This window comes from Patiria miniata, unplaced genomic scaffold (assembly GCF_015706575.1).
Source record: "Patiria miniata isolate m_02_andy unplaced genomic scaffold, ASM1570657v1 HiC_scaffold_5, whole genome shotgun sequence".
Classification (NCBI taxonomy): domain Eukaryota; kingdom Metazoa; phylum Echinodermata; class Asteroidea; order Valvatida; family Asterinidae; genus Patiria; species Patiria miniata.
Window position 1 is genome coordinate 6,691,661 of NW_024037072.1, and position 19,460 is coordinate 6,711,120.

At 40.5% G+C, this 19,460-nt stretch overlaps 1 protein-coding gene across 1 annotated transcript in view; it reads left to right on the forward strand.

The window, feature by feature from the left end:
• Nucleotides 1–360: 360 nt before the first annotated feature.
• LOC119741759 (probable insulin-like peptide 7) overlaps nucleotides 361–19,460 on the forward strand; it is a 32,869-nt gene continuing 13,769 nt past the window's right edge. The window contains exon 1 of the mRNA XM_038217642.1: nucleotides 361–898. Coding sequence (XP_038073570.1) covers nucleotides 786–898 — 113 coding nt within the window. The 5' untranslated portion in view covers nucleotides 361–785. The remainder of the gene's footprint in view (nucleotides 899–19,460) is intronic.

Consider the following 19,460-nt stretch of genomic DNA (forward strand, 5'->3'; position numbering starts at 1 on the left):
TTGGATTCGAGTAATGGTTAGGTGTGACGTTAGGTTAATGGCTAGGTTTAAGGTAAGCTTGAGGACTAGGATTGAGATGACAGACTTATAAGTTAAGATTGGAGTGAGGTTTTGAGCGGTTTCGGGGTAAGAATCTGGGTGGCCTGCGTTTGATCTGGAGTTAGTGTGAACTTAATTTCAGGTTAGCCAACCTGCAACATTATATTCCTGTTTCTTCAGAAGATTGAGATCTGCTCATTTTACTAGCAGGAAATATAAATCAGCATCTTTCTTGCTTGAGAAACATTAGATAGATCTATCATAACATTTCAGGGCTTTCTTCATCCATGTTTGCAGTGACTGGCTTGTATACGAGCTGGCCTCGCACAACCAATACGCATCGACCTCTCCTTGCACAATAACACCGGTGACGTCAGTTTTCATCCAGCCAATGGCATGCCCAGTAGGAAGGCCTCATGACAACCACTTTAACGACACCGACGCGAAGCAAGACACGTCCCACCCCAGCCTCGCCGAGTGAGAAACGTATCGGCCGCTGTACGAAGGAGCAAAGCCTGAAGCATCAAAGCTTCGGCTGGTTACATTATATAAAAGCTGCGCACCACGCGTCACACTTACATAAAAATATATACACACCAACTACAGACGTGCGATTGGATGAAGAACACACCAAAGCGCGTTGCCTGAGAGTGCTGATCCCCCCGTATACATACGCAGCTAGCATGCTTCTCAACTGCACACTGCAAAGCGCCAGATATCCACTTTGTGCTCGGTGCTCGGTCTAGATGGATCGGCTGATGGGGATTCGAATCAAGGTCTCGGCGGCCATTCTACTCCTGCTTCTCCCTTGCCTTAGAGCCGCTGCGCCTCACTTGCCCGTGGAACAGTGGAAATCCAGGTAATTTTAACCACCATCTTTGGACCTGTCAAGTCGGATTCCTTTTTTTTTCTGAAGTGCACGGCTAAGTCCGATCAGCTTAGCAAAACCTATTGCATGTCGTCACAACGGTTTAAATATTGCACTTTCTGAAGACCACAATGCACCATTTTGCTCAAAGAAACTGAATTATTGTCTTCCATTTGCGATTTCTTAAAGGCTTACCGCTGTCATACTTTTGAAGCTGTCTTTTCACTATTCAGTTGCACTGGAGCAAATCCTTTATTTTCTCCAATTGAACATCGCGCATATCTAAGGATTTTGATGACCAGTTGTTTACAATTCAAGCTATTAAGTTAGTTAAGATTCGTATTCCTACCAACTTCCTGATACCAAGTCGTCCGCTTGGAAGGGGTTGTTCTGGGGGTTGTAAGTGACACACCCTTGGCACTTTAATCATGAACACCACGTATATCTCTATTCAAAATAAGTCAATGTTGCCGGTCATTATATGTATGCGTTTCCCCTCGTTAGTACTAACTTGTTTCCACCACTTTGCTAAAGGTTATTGTGTCAGTTTTGCATCCACCACCATGACGGTGCTGGTTCTTATTGAAAATACTTGTCCAACATCACCAATGTTACTTCAGTACTTATAACAGTATAGGGTGCCCATTGTCGATTAAGTATTTTTAAATGTTTTGCCTGTGCTAATGATAACAAACTTTCAAAACGTATCCGCGCTGGACTCGAGCCCACGACCTCCCGCTTTTCAGCGCAGATGGTTCAACTCGATCACCGAGGTTGCGGGTGTCGGCTGGCTGGTGCAAATCTTATAGAGCGGCAAGTACGGCAAGCATAACTGCTGAAAACAATTCCATCAGTAAGTCATTGGACTAACTTTTACACATCGTAACAAAGCACGGCGCCGAATAGGGCAGCGGGCATGGCAGAACGCGATTATGCACAAGCAGCAGGTGTCGGGTTCGGATCCCACAGGAGCAGCTCAAAAGCTTCCAAATCACATGCTTTTACATAAATTGAAAGCGCAAATCTCCTTGTATATAATCCATTGGAAGTGTGGCGTGACTTAAGCTTTTGTAACATTAACCAAATGGGGTTACTCCACTTTTTCTCTAATTATTTTAAGCTTTAAACCTTTTGCCAAGGAATGTCTATATAATGTCAGGTTAAGGAATTCAATGTCTCCTCCCGACCCGCGTTCGTATTACTCGGGACACGATTGATACATTGACGGGTTGCTTAAGGCCCGTCGTCTTCTATGACACAATGGCCGTGTTGATTAAATCTAACCAACTGGGACCGGGGAGTATACATTGCTGCATTCAACATGCCAGTGTAATTATAGATCCTAGAACTGGGATCGAAGATTCTATAAATAGTCCAAAGTGATATGCCCTCAATTTATTGCTGAGAAAAAAACAATAGCGGATGTATTTGATTGTAGGCCAAGGTCTACATCGCTGAATTGCAAACACGTAAACAGAACAAGCTTCCATAGGCCCTAAGGAAAATACATTTAAAGGACCGGTGTGATTTGAGAAAGTTTATGTATGCGCAAAGGCACCTTGAATATTGATGTTAGTCCTCAAACCTGGGCAATTAGCGTAAACTAGCGGGCCAAAGTGGTCGACTTAAACAGTCTGTACCCGTACCCGATGATTTCGCTGTATTTAATGAGCTCCTTCACGTGGTACTTCCGAGTCAGCTTCCGAATTGTTCTGTAACTTCGTATAATTTGTTTTATGGGTCTCACATGTCACCAATTAACTGTACCTTTGTGAGCCCCCCCCCCCCCGCTTCCTAAAATAAATGTTTATAATGCAGAGAATAGCTTTGTTCATTGACTCTGAACAGTGCCCCTAATGACGCATAGTGACGCACGGTCCCGCGCACAAGTTATCCCGAGAGAATAAACCGTTCATACTCGGCGCGAAAGCAAACGCGAACGCGAATTTGTGACGTCAGGCCGTGTTTCGCGTTGCAAATTTGCAAAAGTTGAACACATTTCAACTCCGACGAATTTCGCAGCGCCGATGCTTCGGGACGTCAAATTTGCATCGCTTTCACGTTCGCATGAAGTATGGAACCGGCCTTTACTTAGACTGGAGTTTTATACGCGAACACGGGTGCGAAGCGAAATTGACCCCTCGAAATATTCGCCGCGAAATTCGCCGCGAATCGTAATTGTGCTACATTTCTGGAATCCCAACATCAAATACCTGCTGACAAATAACGGCTTGTTCATACAGCAAGGAATTCGAATGGCAAAGCGAATTCCACGTTGGGAAACATTTTGCTGCGGGGGTTGAGATGTGTTCAACTTTTGCCAATTCGCAGCGCAAATACCTGCCTGACGTCACAAAGTCGCGTTACTGTTCGCTTTTGCCAAAATACGACCTAATACGATCTGGCCCACCTCCTGTTCGCGTTGGTTCACGGCAGAGCGTGAACCGACCCTGCATGAAAACCAATGAGAATAAGTAGATAAGCCCTGCCGACTTCTCAATGTAAAGCCTGTACTTTCTAGATAGGATATGAACACTCAAGGGAGGCCCTGGATGAAACCATTGGGCAATGTTGTTCGGGCAATGGATCTTATTGTCCTTATTAGGTAATCAGTAATCATGGGCTCCTGGGGCAAAGTCGCCATCTCCAATGAGGCATTTAACACCAAAGATGATGTACTGGCGACCCGTACATGGATACTCGTGAGAGTCAAGTATGAATATAGATGAGTTCAATTTGGTAATCTTTGTTTAACTTGCTGGCGGTTCACTAGAGCAAATTCACATCGTCCGATAACATAGATGCACGCGCCATGGGCACATGAAAGATTCAGCGATTTGGGACACTGTTGGCGTCGGTGATTTCTTCAGTCAGTCGGAGAGATTGGGGTTATAAGATCGCATGATCCCTGCCCAAAGTGTTTTTGGGAAGCAAACACGGCTGCATTTTGGAAAGGATCCATGATTGAATAACAAATTGTTGTGTCGTGGAACATTTTGGCCGCAGGGCTCTCCCAATCATAAGTTCCAAGTTAAGTTTAGAATACCAATTATTTGTAAACGGAACTTGAGTCTCTGTTTTACTCTCTTTTACTTGTACATAATAGACGAAGTTTCCATGACGTCACGTCAATTTTATGTCAAATTGTGCGGACGCCCAGTGAGCGATAATTATCTCCCAATGGCAGGTGTTTTATGTCATATGTCAAAGTTATATACATGTTAACATGTATATGCCTATAAAAAGATGTTTCCAACATGTATAATGTCCACAAACTATTTTACGGATATAAAGTAATTTTGCGTTTTGGCGCAGTGCGCGCAAAAGTCTTGGTATTATACCAAACTTTGAATCGCGGGCGGACGTATATATAGCCACTCTTTTATAGTCTCGTTTATCCTTACTTTTGTGGTGGGTTTCTAACGCTCTCAATATTTATACAATATCCGAAGTATAAGCTTGTAACAACATTGATTTTCTTATTCTAGAATGGAAAGGCAAAATGCAACTTCTGAAGCAAGTCTGACTCTAAGCGCGTTTGGCTTAGAATCAATTTGTAGAAAGTATGTGTATATATGGGAACCTCCTTATTGGTGTGAGATATCTTCTTCTTGTATAATCAACCATCGCAGTATTGGAACTTGAACAGTGCAATGAATAAAACACACTTCCAATTCCTGATGATTGCCCTAGACACAATGCGTGCATAATTATGTGGAAGGACGATAACCATGTTCACTTTGGTCACTCGTGTGATTGTGGAACTTATATTGGGTGTATCTGTTTTAACAGTCGTGTTCCCAGAAGTAATTCAAACCAAATAAACAATCGATGTATATCAGTATCACGGGCATACATCAATAGTCCCACCACACCAACAACAAAAGCAGCAATTTGAGGAGCTTCCGGAGGCTAGCTTTTGTATCATTCAGACAGCCACTTTTGCGGGATGCGCTGGGCTGCACGTTTGATCCGCCAATTGCCTTTGCAGTCAAAACCAGGTCACATTAATTCGTCCGCTGAAATTGTGGTGACAACGAAAACACAATTACGGCCAATTACCCAGATGACAGCTGCGGATTTTAGAGGTTACGAAAACAAGCCGACGAGGCGTAGCATGCTATATGATTCCATTTCCTCAATGACTTCCTTACACTGTCAGCGTTTTCGAAATCCGTGAGATTAATACGATTTGCATGGCCATGGCTTTGCATTGCATCCATAAAATCACACCGTACTCGACTTAAAAAGATTCTTCTTGAATGGCGTTGTACCATCGGCATAATACGAGTTTGTTTAATACGAGTTGTTTTAATGTTACATTTTTAAAGTTCATGAAAGTGTTTTCAAGATTACTAATTTCCTGTGATGCATAGGCCTAATGTATCTTTTTTGAAGCCTCGCGGGGAAAAAAGGGTCTTTAGATATGACAATTAAAATGTAAAGGTCGATTACACAACCAATGTTCCGACACACTTATGTTCCGACACACCTATATATGTTCCGACACATACCCTAATCCTAAGCCTAAGCCTATAACCTTAACCGGAACATAGGGGTGTCAAAACATAGGGGTTTCGGAACATAGGGATGTCGGAACATAGCCACCGTTAAGGTCGAGCATAAGGACGGGGTCTACCCGATGTTCCCAATGCCTATGTTCCCCGCTACCGATGTTCCCCGAATTTCTTAGGATTAGGGTTAGGGTTAGGTTTAGGGCTAGGGTTAGGGTTAGGGTTAGGGTGATAGGGTAGGGATTTCGCGGAACATCGGTATTGGGGAACATAGGTATGCACCCATAAGGACATATAGCAAATGCATTGAACAGTAGAAAAAAAGTACGTGTATAACAAGCCACCGTTTAGTGTTAAATTAACAATGGAATACGTTCTTGATTTCTGAATAAGCAAAGACTGCATTGGTCACTGAATGAAAAAGGTAAACAACTCAAATAATACCCACTGTTATCCACAACATCTGTAAAAAATAGCCGAGTAATCGATTTTTATGGCGGGAGGGTGTTGAAAACAAAACCACTCACACGAAAGTTAATAATTTATGCAGGCTTACCAAAAGAACCGCGTATTGACGTGTCTAAATTCTTAACGAATCCGTCTGGTTTTCAAATGCATAAAGAAAATCGGTAGGCATACAATTTAAAATTGTATGACACTTCAAGCTCCATAAAACATTGTGATGGATTTATACAGGGTTGTGCAAAAAGAAGGAAACCCACTTTTGGCAGCAATTTTCGCCTACTTGTTAATTGAGCATATTTCAAAAAATCAATTTAATGGTATTAAAATATTGATCAGTAAACATAGGTGACGAAAAAATGATTGCAAATGATTACTTTGTCTCTGAGATATATGCCGGTAAGTTTTTTTAAAAAATGGTGACAAACCTGTTTGTCCACGGACGGCTCCATCCGCTAGACTGAGCTCTGGAGCTTGATTTGAAGACAAAAAAACACTACACTTTACACGTGGACAACAGTGATTGTGGTGACTGGTATTCAAATAAGCATAATAACACTATTCTTGCGATCTTTTTTAAAGATGTTTTCACCACGTATACGGTTGAAGAGCTATACTTCACTTTATTATATCAAAACAGTTCCAAGAAGTTAAGTAAGTAGGTTAAATTTCCCGGAAGCAGGGTTCCTTCTTTTTGCACCATCATGTACAGAGAGAATCTGTTGCCCAGTTTCCGTATCGATCTAAAGTACATAACCTTACTCCTTTACTAAAACAAAATGACGTGTAGATTTTGTAAGGCCATTATGCCTGGCTGGAGCTTGTTCTTGAAAGTGTGCCGACACGGTTATGGAAAGTGTGCCGCTCAGGGCATCCACATTGAAGAGCTGATGTACATCACATTACTTATACCTCATACTGCATATGCCTTATTGATCGGAAGTATATTAAATTTAGGACAGAAAATTACGTGAGACGTACACCAATTTGGTAGACGATTCTTGCTTTATTTGACTTGCTAATGCGAACTTTATCCCTGTTGGTATGATACATTTCATGCGATTCGATGTTTGGGTCTGTGGAAAGTTAAACGTGTCTGTCAGTGCCTGTTATTTTGATGAGAGTTATAGTAATGTTCATTTACTGCTCAGCTGCGTAAGCGTCCTGGGCACTTGATATATGAGAAGACGGTGTAGGGTATTTGATTGTCGAGATGGTAATTGCCCATGTCTTGTGGTAAATTGGATAGCTGCTCAATCTAACCTCTACACCATAGTTGGTTCAAACTCATTGTTTACTCGTAATCGGAATTTGGGGAGAGACTTTGGTGTTTCTTCAAATTCAACAAGTGTTTAATGATTTTTAGACTGCTTTGCTGAGCGTTCAACTCAGGGGATGATATAATCCGCCGTAAATATATTTATTACATGCTAATTAGCGGCACTTCTATTTTATTTTTAAGAGCCTCTCAAATAAGATAATGAAAATAGGTATCTTTGACTCTAATCTGCTAAGCTTACTGATCGTCACAGTTTCATTAACATAAAGAACGAATATTAATTTATTTTCTGAAATGGTGACGTAAACCGTTTGAAACGCTTGTACAGTATCATTTCTCCAGGCGCACCTCACCAATACAAAGTCTCAAGCGTATAAGTGGACAAAAAAAACAGACAAAAAAATCCTCAAATATTTTTTTCGAATATTACAGACTAAAAGTTGTTGGTTTTGCCAATAAACTTTAAATTTGGTTATTGAAACTTTGATTGAGCGCAGCTTCCTGATGAGTGTGTCTTTAATTTCACCCGTACTAGTAATTTGTCCGCGACGAAAATCGATCTTCAGATCTGTTTTAAAGATAACAGTTCTGGTCCTACCAACCCACATTATTAAACCATCATGGTCAGGTACCATCTAAGGCGGATACATGTATACAAAATAATTACTGTGCTGTCAGGTTGTATTTGAAGGTGCCACCTTTAAATTGTATAACCACAGTTCAGTTTGCGAACAGTCTCAAGAGAAATGTCCTTGTTCTGGTATATCAATCGATTGCGCGTCGTTCACTTGTTAGGTACAATAAAGAACAATGTGCTGCATAATCCGTCTACTGTAGAAACCCTTCCCCGGAAATGAACGGGCAGATTAAATCAATGTCAATCACAATCGCTATTGTTGGACGATCAACATGCAATATAATGTAGACACAAAGAGATCTCAACGCTAGGATTGTAGCCATGCATGCCTGCGGGTGACAGGTGGATCCGTCTAAATGTTTTACAAAATGCCAGTGTAGGCCAAGTTCGCTTGAAGGTTTCATCCAATGCATTTTTCTTAGGAACACATTTTGTGCAGTTTTTCTCCTCCTTTTTAAATGTATGAACACTATTTGATATCCCTTTTTGGTTAGTTTTACTGAAATGTGCATTTCTTAAAATATTCAAAATTGTCCATGCATTTCCGGACAACTGAGAGCGCTGTTGCTGTGATGTCATTTCAGGAAGACACTGTTCAGTTTAGGGGTTTTGTGTTCAAATTGTGAACCCAAAAATCTGCTCATTGAAAACATTTGTAAGAATAGTTTTTTCATTGGCGTACTGCCATGTCACTGACACAACTGCGAATTACCAAAGAAAAAAAAATTTACAATAGTAAAAGATCCAAAATTATGGTAACTTGTGGTGCTGAAATAACTCTTAACATTGAGATTTCTGTGTGAAATGACATCACACTTTTGCTCATGAGTGGACATGGACATTATTAGCATAAAAACCAAAAAGGCACCAAAAATACCCTTGAAAACTGGCAAAATGAAAATTGAAAATACAGTTCAGTGGTACACAGAGGTGAATTTTCAAGGACTGCGTAAAAAAATACATTGCATGGGCCCTTTTAACAAACAATAACATGTGTATTCACTGAAAGATTTCCTTGTAAGGAATGGATTATAAAGAGGATTTTTTTCGACCTAGTTTCAGGACGAGTGGGGTTTTTTCCCAGTCAGCTTTCCGTAATCCTCTTTTGTTTATCTGTTGGCCTTGGTCGGTTTCGATATAAAAATTGAAAACTGGAAAGGCTGCTCGAATTCATTTGATGTCATTTGAGATACACACAACCAGAGCAAAGATATTGCGAAAAAAAATATTTTCAGTTAAGTATTGATTTAAGCCTAATGGAGTCACACATTTTTTAATGCTAATGTGTTGTGATCATTTATGGCCGTGTGTCTTATTTGAGACTTGTTCTGTATTTTGGATTTATTGTGTAACTTGTTAATATGAATTTTTCTAATTGTTTTCATAATTCCTGCAATTGAAGATCGCGGTGTTTATTTAATACCTTTTGCCTATTCCTTCACTAATTTTGGTATGATTTTTATTGGGTAAGTCCCATTTTGTTCCATGCCAATCAATTTTTTTTCGAAAACATTTTCGTGTACGATCGAAGTGTGATTTGTTTAATATATATTACTTTTGTTTCGTTATCTGGGATATACAATCCCCTTAAAATATTGTGGTCGTAAAACGGTTCTTGCTAAATGTATAATCAATTAATTGTATGTGTAAAAAAGACACCCAAAGCTTTCTTTCTCGTGACATTTTAGAGTAAATACTGGACGCCGTACTGCTTTTGTCTTGTTTCGATTTCCATCCTAATTTCTGATCTTTTTTACTTGCAGAATCTTTTGATTGATGTGTGTTTTTTGGCACGTTTTGAATTGAACTGTTCGTATGACAACAATAACTGAGTGAAACAATATCAACCCACTGTTTTCTCCAAAAGCCAGTATGTTTCATTCGTCATCAAGGCGTTCGGTATAGCTTCCATTTCATCAGAATCCGATGTATCAGATAAATTTAGCCACGGGCGACGTGTGGCGAGGACAGTCTCCCGAATTACGCCAGCCCACCCCCCGTAATAATTAATTGAACGCCTCAACATTTCACGGTCATTTACACACGTTTCCCTCCTGGGGAGTCGAAAATTGAATTTTTTTTCTTCTTGCCAGAGTCGCTTCTATCATTTTCTCAATACTACCATCCACGGTCCTGATATGTGCTTACGGGTGCATGTTTTGTTTTTTTCTATAGCAGTTTGAGAGTGTTTTAAAACGCGTGCGTGGTGCAACACCAAACAGCCCGATGTGAAAGCAACACATTGATTTATTTTTGGCGGGAAAACAGGTATTGGGAGGTGGAATTGGAGCGGACAGAATTGGCTGCCATGATTGGTGCACGGGTTGACTACAAAGCTACTTGGATCTGCATACTCAACTGAATGAAGCCAGTGTTGGGAGATTGATCGTCTTGGAGAAAGATACAGTCCATGCCTTCAGGGGAAAACGGAGGGCGTAGGGAGGACAGATACGGGCTTTCCGCATTGGTTTCTACCCATCTTTAATCAGAAATACTGATGACCGTTGTGTCGCTAACTTGTAATTATTTTCATTCTTGCTCAAATTTAATGAGCTAACGATGACGTCTATTGAGCAGGCGGGCAAAATAGACGCAGAAAAAAAGGGGGAAAAATAAACATTTAGATTTACATTTTATTTCCCCAGTTTGGGCACACCAGCATCAACTTCATTAAGTTGAAAAGGTAACCTGAGGTCAATAAAATCCTGGCCCTACTCTGGCCTGACTTACACATTGTAAACAGGTGGTCAGTGAGTCTAGAAAATGCAACTGTGGTGGTCTGAAAAACATTTTTATGGGAAGTAAATGTAGTATAATGATAATCTCTTATTCAAATTACATCCATGGAGATCGGACCAAACAACCTTCTAATTTCTCTTGTTCATTAATTGGCGTTGAGTGTGCCAGTGTTCACTCTAATAGGTATAGCAAACACAAACAGCCTTTCAATTTTATAATTGTATTTGTCTAAAACATTTAACTCAAGTTCAATGACAGGTCGCCAGCGGTCAGTTTGGGAGTCGACGCTGTGTTATGTGATTACTTGATATGTGATATACCGTAGCCTATACAGGGTGCAGGGGCAAAAAGAAGGAGACCCACATTTGACAGGAATTTGAACCTTCTTACTTAACTTATTTGAACTGGGTTTTTTTTAAATAATATAGTAAAGTATGGCTCTTCAACCATGTGTGGTGAAAAAAAATCTGAAATGTATCCAACCGACTGGGATAAAGTTCGCATTAGCAAGTCAAATGAAGCAAAAATCGTCTACCAAATTGGTGTACGTCTCAGGTCATTTTATGTCGTAAATTTAATTTACTTCCGATCAATAAGGCATATGCAGTGTGAGGTATATGTGATATACATCAGCTCTTCAGTGTGGATGCCCTGAGCACACTTTCCATAACCGTGTCGGCACACTTTCGAGAACAAGCTCAGTGCTCAAGCCACATGATGGCCTCACAAAATCTACACATGTCATTTTGTTGTAGCAAACTTAAGATTGATACGGAAACTGGGCACTGAACAGATTCTCTGTGTACATGGTGGTGCAAAAAAGAATGAAATCCACTTTTAACAGGAATTTTAACCTACTTACTTAACTTATTTGAACTGTTTTGTTATAATGTAGTGAAGTATAGCTCTCCAACCATATTGCCTACGTGGTGAAAACAATCTTTTAAGAAAATCACAAGAATAGTGTTATTATGCTTATTTGAATACAAGTCACCAAAATCACAGTTGTCCATCCTGTTATTAAGTAGTGTAGTGTTTTTGTCTTCAAATCAAGCTCCGGAACTGTCAAGCGGTGGACACAAGTTTGGCACTTGAAATTTTCAAACTCGGATACAAAATGTGCATTTACAATCATTTTTATACCATTATATTGAATTTTTAAAATATGCTCAACAAGTAGGTGGGTTTCCTTCTTTTTGCACCACCCTGTTGTGATATTATTGTAACCTCACCAAAAAAAAGGTATAAAAAGATATGCTCACTATGAACTTGAAGAATTGGTAGAGCTTGATGGTGCGATTGAAGTCCATCTGATGACGTCATTATTTCATTTTGACGACAACACCAATACGTCACTTTCGTTCGTGTTTACGTTACCTTTTAATCTTCTGAGACACCTCATTATCGTGGTCTGTGAAGCGAATCCACCACTGTAGAAGCTATCACCCTTCATTTACTCAAAACGTCTGAACATGTTTTGCTTGCGTGGCAGAACTGTGGCCCATCAATCTTGCAATTTGTTTTGCAAGCTTTTGCAGTGGAAATGATTAGTGTGGGCGTCCGCAGTAGTATACTAACGCCGGTAGCTTTAATGTCCGTAGTTTTTCATCAATAAAGGGTACTGCCATACGGGAATGTGTAGACTGTTGATGCCATTTGGAAAGCGTTTACGGCTTCCCAAGTACTTCCTCATTAGCGTTTTGGGAGCCATTTATAGTTAATTCCTTTATCACTCCCGATGGACTGTATACCTTTCGCTGACTGGGTTGATTGTGCTGTTCGAAATAATTAAGATCCGTTGGACCATTTTGCACTGAGAAGCTGCCATGTGAGTTGGAACATGTGAGTTCAAGGGTTGATCCAGAAAACAATTTTGTTTTTGTTCTTCGAAAAAGTTGGGGCAAAATGTTCTGCCCCAAATTTAATATGAAAAGCAAAGGGACTCTTCATGGCTTTGGTGCATAGTGTTGTATGCAGTAGCTACCTTTTTTTGCGACGTCACTTAAACAAAAAAAAAGTTTCTTTTTGGGGGGCAAAGCCGCCGTTGACCCCCCCCCCCCCCCCCTTTGGATCCGCCCTTGTGTGATTTCGGCATTCGGCAATTCTTTGTTTTAAGAAAACTGTATTGTAACCTTGTCTGTTTCTTGTTTCTTGTGATACCGCAATGGTTACAGTGACTAAGGTAAACTCTCAATCGGTCCATTCATTTTTGTAAGTCTTGTAATTCCAGAATGACATTTCGTGTAGGCCTATCCGGAAATGTCCGAAGTAGCATTAAGAAAAAAAGCAGAATCAGAATGTCCTACCTCCTTAAACATTAATTCTACACCAGAAGTGTTTCCATTAGCTTGCCTTTAGCCAAATCTGGTTTCTTGCGATTCTTCCTCCAGGTTCAGCAGATGGCTGAACAAGTCAAAGACCCCAGAATTCACACACCATGTCGTGCAAGGATGCAAGGTCATAACTATATTTTTCTCCCAAGGGGGTGGCTCTTGTTTAATGATCGGTCTATTTACTCGTCTAATATTTTGCTGACGGCTGTGGTAGATGCTGTCTGTTTACTAGAAACGTTTGTTTGCGGCCCTAATAAGGTCTTAATGCGGAATATTCCTTGCAGCGTAGATAGCTATCTCGGCATACGTAATCATTTTTGTTCTACCCTTCAGTCCTCTCGACTCGTTTTTGGTCACGAGTCCTCCAGCACTCCTTCGATTTCTTGTGAAGTATCTCTTAGTTTTCCCTATACCGCAAGTGTTGTAAAGTCTATTACCAACTCACTGGCAAGGGTGCCAGAGGCATATTTAAATATAGTGGTAATATAACTGAGTACGTGCCAGGACTGCGCGGTCAAAGCAAATGCAGCGGGAGCAATGACGCGCTGATCGGTCACTCGTCTGGTAACGAGCGGCTCTCATCGCACTTTTCTCGGACTAAAAGCCAATTTCACCATTTTTAGTGTGTTATATTGTACCAGTGTAAGCCTTCTGTCGTTCAATTAGGTAAATGAAGGTAGATATGAGTGCTTTTGAACCCCCATATCAACATCATGCCGATAACAATTTGGTTCAAGAATAGAGTAATTCATCATCATGACGAATGTTGATTTGGCTTTCGAAAACGTTGGTATAAAAAGAGTACAAGATAATAATAAAGATGGAAATTGAGCTACGCCGTTGCTTTGCACTGTTTCTGCGAGCACTATATATTTGATTCTATTTTCAGAAACAGAAAAAAAAATGTGGAAACTGTCATTTTTTATATTTCAAAAATTTCCAAAGTTTATCTTTTTGAAAAAAACCCTAAAATTTCAAGGGCATGCGATAAAACTGTTATAGGCAATAAAATATCTCTCCAAATTGTTTTGCACAAGACACTGACATTTACTCACCGTACCGTACGCCGTATAATTACGATCGTTGATAAACTAATGAGGCCCATTCGGTTCGACAAAATTCGGTGTCTATGGCAACTAACTGGGAGGCAAAATCAATACCTAATAAAGGTGGCTTGGTGGTAATTATTCAGTGGTGACCGCTTAAGTCACAGTCAGTTCCCTGCGTTCCCTAACTGCAAGCTTATTACTGCAAGACGTCCATTACAAACCATTTACAAATTGTGCGTGTTCGTTGTCAAGTGTAACGCGATCTGTAAAAACCTTCATACTCAAAATAAAATAATTTGAGTCAGAATCCGGGATCTGTTTTGCCTGACACTTTTCCGAGTCAAAATGTAACTTTTCTGACTCAATTTCCGGGTCATTTTGACCTGAAAAGCGTCAATTTTGACCCTGAAAGTGTCAGGCCAAATAGTACCGCGGATTCCGGGTAAAATCTGGCCCGGACTTTTTAGAGTGTATATACGCTCCTATCAGATACAACCGGTTTTACTTCTTTTTTTTAACATTGCATTTCCCCTTTTCCCGTGTTAGAACGTATGAATAAAACTATAAATATGTATTGAAACTTATAAAATAATATTCAAACTTTGAAAGTGGTGAAGAGGGGTGCGTACCTATGTTCCCCAGTCCCTAAATGTTCCCCACAGTGACCCCATTCATATATCCAGTAACCCTAACCCTAAATCTAATCCTAACCCTAGGGGAACACTGGGGAACATAGGAACTGGGAAACATAAGGACTGGGGAACATCGGGTGGACCCCGGTGAAGAGTACATATTAAAGTAGCTTCAAATGAGAACTCTGAATCTGTATTTCACTTTCAGCATGTGATTAGTACCATTCCAGATTTGTCAGTAACACCAACTCTTATGGGAAAGACACCAGCGTCTCATCTCTCAATCTTGGCTGGCTACCACTCCAAGACTAAATGCATCGTAGAAATAGACTTACATGCTTCTATAAAATTCTGAATAGACACATCAATATCGACTCCAACAACAAACAGGACAAGAAGAGGATAGATTGCTTCAAATTGAAGTCGGAAAGTTTCAAGCCGTTCATGCCATAGTTACTGTCATAATTTATTGTGGGTGCTTAAAGTTTACAGACTTCAAGAATGCGCCTTGTGTATGGTGAAACCCTTATCGGTTGGTCTATCCTTCTGATGTAAAGGTCCATAACCGGAAAAGTACAAACTCCAATATGTCCCGCTACGGTGGACTGCACATCAAAATTGAATCACCGCTGATGATCCCGGTAGTAAACTACGCATCATTAAAGGAGGAGAATTGGACTTGTCAAAGTCCCCGTCAGGAACACAAATCGCCTTAATGCCACCGAACCACGCATCTGCAACCGGCGCCGTAACAATATTAGATTATGTAGGGATATCATGGGAAGCGATACATTATCTGAAAGGACATCTTAACATTTTCTAAGTGAGGCGACCGCTTAATGAGTTTAGGAAGGCGGGAGTGAAGTGTACTTAGTGGCAGAATTATACCTGTTCCGGACGGCCACTTCACAATGGCGACAGTCTTGATTACCCAATGAAGATGACGGATGGATGGTCCGAGCTGTCGGTGCAATACTCACCGGCGTGTTCAACTTAAAGACCATCGAACGAGCCTATCTCTTTACCCTTTGAAACAGAAGTATCTGCCTTGCATGCAATGCCACAGATAATGTCAACCGTTAAATTTATGAACGCGGGTTACTTGTCGCGCGGAGCGTGATAGATCAATTGGCCACTTTGGGCCAAGTCGCAATCTCAAGTGCTTGTACTGGGCCGAATAGCGACATCAACAAAAATATGTTTCGGTGAATTATTTTCATCGGAGTGTTTCTAAACGGTTCCTTATTGTTGGTATCAAGTTAAACGCCTGCACATGAGATTTTTGATTGCATGTATAGAGAGTCGATGTAGTGAAGACCTTGTGGTCACTACACCACATAAAGACTGCGGGTTTTTTCCTGTTTTGTCGAAAAGAAATTCAACCCGCTATTAAAATCTTTAAAAATATGCTCAATTTAGAAAACTTAAATTCGTCTTTACTCAGTTCACTAACTACACCTTTAACTACAATTAGTTTAATTTGCAGCACAAAGTGTATTGTTTCCTTCTAATTGGTTAGAAATCTAAACAAAAGGGGGATTCCAACGTCTTCCCATAGGCAACTCATTATACACAAATAATAATAATAATAATTTGGGAGGCTAATCATCCTTACTCGCAGCTGGTATGCTGAATTGCGAAGGACGCGGCTACAACGTGGTCGGGCCGCTGGCACGTAAAGGCGCCTATGGCTGCCGGCCACATCGGCCCATATATGACCACGGGGCAAAGCCTGAGATCGAAAGTGTTTGATTTTTCCGGAGGGAGGAAAACCAGAGGGCCCGGAGAAAAGCCTTCGTGGCATAGGAGAGAACCAACGCACAAGGAACCAACGCGGCCAGGATTCGAACCGTGGAACCGTGGCCCGTAACCATGGAATGTTTGTTTGTGAATCATTACTCTAAACGGCTAAGTACGCGTAGGTTCATCCGCACTTTCCACTGCGCATGTGCGACTCCGAGGGTTATTTGCATAATGAAGAGTGCCGATTGTTCACCGATGATGCGACTCAAAAAGATATTTTTGTATTTTATCGTTTAGGCCTATAGACCACTTAATTTTGGAGCCGTTGTTAAAAAATATTAGTCAGGTTTGTTGAGGTCTGGTACCACGTATCGCGAATAATCCAAAAACACTAAAATTATACTGTAATATTCATAGTCGGCTTTTAAAATTGCTCACTTTTATCAAAACAAAACAAAAATCTAGCGAAAAGAAATTTGTTGTATGTAAAAGATTGCCACATGAGGTTTCATGTTCAGTATTTTATTGCCCTGTTCTTTTATCCAAATGTCTAGAAATCTTAAGCGAAGAATTGACACATGGACGATCGAAAGTCGAAACTCCTAATTTTTTGGCACCTTAGCAACCACTTTACAAGGGAAATATAACCACATGGATTTTTTTCCCCGGCATGAATTGCTATAGCCATAGCATTTTTTAGGGCTTGTTTAATACAAAACGTTTATTTAAAGTAAATATTTCTTTAAAATACGCGCGCAAAAACAGTTAAACTTGGCATCCAACAAGAGTAAGTGCCTGGTTGCCAGCGCCGATTTCGTATGGTTTCCCGAGGGCACAGTCAGGTTCCCGCCGCAACTATAGATAACTTACAAAATAATATCGCACGTTCTATAGGAGTGAAACGTACGTGAGTACTGACAAGCTTATTGCAATGGGCTAAGATTGGTGTCTCACCCAAGTACGTCTGGAGCGATAGCTGGTAAAAATCAGACTGGTTATAGCCGACCGGCTATATAGATTGCAGTATTTCAATCCGCCCCAGCTGATTCAAGCCAGGGTACAATGACCACGCAACTGTCTACATACTCAATCAAGATCAACCCTCTTTAATTCCATGGGATAACGTCCAGTATTAGTTTAACAAATTAAAAAAACATAAACGGAGGATTTTCCACGAGGGCGTATATCATTTTTCCAGAAAAATCCAATAGAATGCCAAGATTCACTTTGTTGGGCTACGGATTTTTGCAAATCAAATTTCAGTGGTTATAACTCGCTTTATTGTTTGAGCACTATTGGATTTGGCGCTCAGATCAAATTTTGGTTGATTGGTTTTCTGAACAACTTCACAAATCGTGACTGGCTGGTGTGGATTGCCAATTGACCGCTTCGACGATGCGAAAACCATACCTGCGATTCGCATGGCTGTATCAGTTAAGGGGAATACACGAGAAAGTGTGGATTCGTAATTTAAGATTCGTAAATTAAGAATCCACACTTGCGAGTGTATTCTTCGACTTCAACCATTGCGTCAACAGAAGTATTGGAAAGAATGCTGCAACCTGACGCCACTTTTTTCTTCATATATCATCTCAATGAAGGCCATTCGTTGCAAAAATGATGATAAGACATGAATCTGGGACTGATCAATGTTTCCAAAATTGTTAGGAAATACTTAAAATGACTCTCCATAGACGTTGTACACAGCGCGGAAGTGGCGTCAGGTTGCAACATTGTTTCCCTGCGTGTTTAGCATGTGTATCGACACACCCGTACAAGTCATTTTGTGTGTATAGGCTCCTTACGTCAAAATGGATAGTTCAGACGACGATTTCTTTCTGACTAAAAGTATATTTTACAGTCACGGCGGAAAATCTGACAGTGAAGATGCATTGGTAATTTTCGGAAAGCTAATTTTCACGCAGACGGTCCTATTCATGCTCATTATGGAGAACAATTGTCCGACATGTTCAAAGTGTGGATTCGTAATTCCGAATCCACACTTTACTATTAAAGATTCGTCGTTCCGAATCCACACTTTGTGACCAGTGTAAGAGATTCGTAGATCCGAATCCACACTTTTAACAATAGTGTGACGTCATAGCAATGGTTTCAAACAAGATAACCCACGTGTAATGTCGTACGCGATATATAGCACCGGTGGTCAATTTTGTGATTTCGCAATTCACAGAGTGCACTTTGTCTTACGCTGAACAGGCGATCTTGAAAGTACAACGTGCCGTACAGATCTCAGTTAACTCTTTTGCAAAAATTCCATATGATGGAAACATCTTTTTTTGCCCCACAGCAAGGTTTAAATTTCACGCGTTCTGTTTGCCTCCCACTTTAATCCTCGACCTTCAGTTCTCGGCTTTATTTTCGACATCTTAAGAATGTTATGCACATGCACAAGCGTTGTAAATAAGACATCAGAGCAAATCTTGGTTAAATATGCACGCGCCATGCCACACAATAGGTGAGTCCACACACTATTCCTGTTTCATTTCAGTTTTATTTTCCAGTCCCTTCTTCAGGCTAAACTCATTTTGAAAATTGTATTTTTCATCGTTATTTTTTTTTACCAAATAATCTCAAACACATTTGGTTGGTTTCAGAGGACCAGCCTTGTGTCATCTTTGTACCTATCTGACTGGCTGGCTGGCTGGCTCCCCGAATGTCACTTGTGGGGCGGGTTGTTCTATCGTCTTGGATTACCCTGTACGACAATGAATGGACTAAGTTAATTTGATTTGTCCAATTGTATTGACCACATGGAAAGACTTCCAGTGAATAGCCGTTTTACTTAAGTGCAAAAAGTGATGTTATATTTTTTTGGACGGGGAACTGACAATCTGTCGGAACCTCTCCCCATCCCCGTAAACAATAATCGTTATGTGATCAACATGCAGTTAAAAAAAAAACGACAATGTACAACAATGACTGTAAATGACATGGGGTTTCCTAAGTGTCAAGTTACGGAAAACAATTTAACGGCTTGGTAACCAAGTTCGTTCTGACGAATAATGAACAGAGATCGGTTACTCCTTCAATCGATCAGTTTAGGCTATGGGCTAATGCGTGGCATGCAGTCCCGTTATTTCACCATCATTGCTTGCAAACATCTCGAGGAGGCAGCTGTACTTAGAAGAAAATGTAACCTCATAT